The sequence below is a fragment of the Saccostrea cucullata genome, unplaced genomic scaffold, assembly GCF_032062105.1.
Source record: "Saccostrea cucullata isolate Sc308-1 unplaced genomic scaffold, CSIRO_AGI_Scuc_v1 ctg1431, whole genome shotgun sequence".
Taxonomy (NCBI): domain Eukaryota; kingdom Metazoa; phylum Mollusca; class Bivalvia; order Ostreida; family Ostreidae; genus Saccostrea; species Saccostrea cuccullata.
The window spans coordinates 70,651-73,068 of record NW_026934099.1 but is presented as its reverse complement, the minus strand read 5'-3'; the positions used below and the strand labels follow the sequence as shown (position 1 = coordinate 73,068).

Here is a 2,418-nt window from a genome sequence, read left to right as displayed (position 1 = left end):
GATGTCTTTAATAATGCAACTTTCACATATGCAAACACACATGGATACAAAACTTTCAAATATTGAAGCTAAAAACGACAGCCTTCAAAATAGGTTAAGTGAAATTGAAAAGAAAATTGCTAGTTTTAATGAACTTAGTAATGTGGTCAGTTCTGTGAAATCTCATGTGAATATGCACGACAGTGACGTTAAGACATTAAGAAATGACCTAAAAGAATTAGACTGTAATATGAATGCTCTTTGAAATGTCTTTGACACTGTCAGGGAGACAGCGGAGGCAAACAAACGTGGGGTTACAGCAAACAGAAACGATATCGATAAGTACACGCAGCTACAGACAATCTCTGATTCGAAGATACAGAAAGATTTAAAAGAAATTAATGCAAACCTGCAAGAAAGTGTCACTGATTTGAAGGCCCGGTCCATGAGGGACAATCTTGTGTTTACGGGAATATATGATATGTATACGTATATAGTATTTTCTACCTGTATCTACATAGTGAACTGTGATGGCGGAATAATCAGGGAAAATACTATGAGATAAGATCCGCTCTTTATTGCGTTAGTGGTCGCCAATAATATGTAACAATTACACAAACTTACAGAGGACAATATAACACGTCTGGTCGGGTCGACGATCAGCATGCAAGAGAGTGACGATTTCGTCACAGCCCGCATCACTGCCGGCCACGTGATCGGAGGCTACTAGGGAATTCGTCCCTAGCTCCTCCAGGACCATTACATTCCTCCCCATTTTGTAAGAGGGCGTCCCAGCCCGTAAAGTAATTACAATGGGACAAACTATAATATACAAATAATAAAAATTAACTCCTAGCAGGGCCTATCTTACATACATACACATGCATTCACACAATAATAAACTTTAAACATTAATGTCTCTATAATAATAAAAATCACAATTAACAGTTCATCTCACACAGTCACTCATCATCCGCGTCGTCTCGGAACACCACAAGGTCCATCGTTGTTAACATCTACCAAGTGGTCCAACGTTGATACATCTGGATAGGCTCTGCTTAGTTCATCTAAGGGCGACATCTATAGTGCGGCAAAGACATCAGGACTATCTGCTCCCAAATCAGGTAAGTTCAGGTAAGTACATCCGAGTTACCAGTCTCGGTCACGGTATAACTGGTTCAAAACGGTCCCCTCAACTGAGGTCCAAAGAACACTCTAAAGTTCCTAAAAACTAGGCCCGCCAGCAAAGCGACATCCTGTCCCCTCGCTGCGGCGACTCTCCGGTACACCTCCCCGATGTGTCTGGGACCCATCGGTGCTTCAACACCACAAAGAAATTCAGGAGTGTCCGACTCGATCAGCAGTCGGTCCATAGGAATAGCTCTAACTCCCGACAACTGGGTCGCGGACATCTCCGCGATCCGACCTCCAACTCCAAAGAAAACGGGTCGGCCAGACTCCACCCAGAGTCTCACCTGCTCCGGTCCACCTGTGAAGTCTCGGACAAAGATAGGTACCAGGATGGGAACAAACATCCCGTCCAACAGTGTAAGGCAATCTTGGGTAGGGACGCGGCCCAAAAGGGTCGTCCGCGTTCCCCCTCAAAACCAGTATCATCCCGGTACTGAACGACGCCTGGCGGAAAAACTCCGCCAGCACAAACCTCTGACACCTCTGAGTAGACGGACCGGAATAATCCAATCCTATCTCCCCTAGCACAAAGTTCCTATTTCTACACTCTCCCACAATTCGAGCCACATCTGCTTGTGTAATCAAGTCCGCCAACCCAGGGGAAATCCCCTGAGCTACGACCCAATGCGGATTACCAACCTCCGAGAAAGGTTCCTCTCGGAAACCATAAGTTACACATCTTTGCCTCGGCGGAGCTTCCGCCCTCAGACAAACTCATCAATCTCCTTAGACATCACTTACGAACCTACAAAGACATGTAAGTTTATCAAACCCGTTAGACATAGGTTTACTAACCAAATCATGTACAAGTCTACCTAAACCTGATGTTAACCCACTAAAACTTGCACATGCTTCTGCACCTCTGCGGAAACCTAACTAACTAACTAACCAGTGTCGACTATGACAGGACTACATTCGGGGCAGATATACTGAGGTTCAGATTTAGCATAATCCTCACTTATACCCACACACCCTGGGTGAAACCAGTCCCGACAGTTGTCGCACTGCACCATCATACCCTTGGGATTAGACTGTAGGCAAACACAATACTTCTTAGTCTTAGTTCCCCTAGTGGCTCTAGGTCTCTTGGGCGATTGGGGTTGTTAATTCTGGTCTAATCTTTCCCTAACCCGTTTACGAGTACCCATGTATGTACCTACTGCCTCCGCTGGTCTGGGGCTAACTTTTGAGTAACCCCCACTCCCCGGGCTCTCAGGACTTAATCCTGACTCTGCGGACCCCAGCGGT

At 45.6% G+C, this 2,418-nt stretch overlaps 1 protein-coding gene across 1 annotated transcript; it reads right to left on the bottom strand.

The window, feature by feature from the left end:
* Positions 1-1,157: 1,157 nt before the first annotated feature.
* On the bottom strand, positions 1,158-1,514 carry LOC134239946 (uncharacterized). Its single transcript, XM_062722073.1, has one exon. The coding sequence runs from the start codon at positions 1,512-1,514 to the stop codon at positions 1,158-1,160; it is 357 nt and encodes a 118-aa protein (XP_062578057.1).
* Positions 1,515-2,418: the final 904 nt, after the last annotated feature.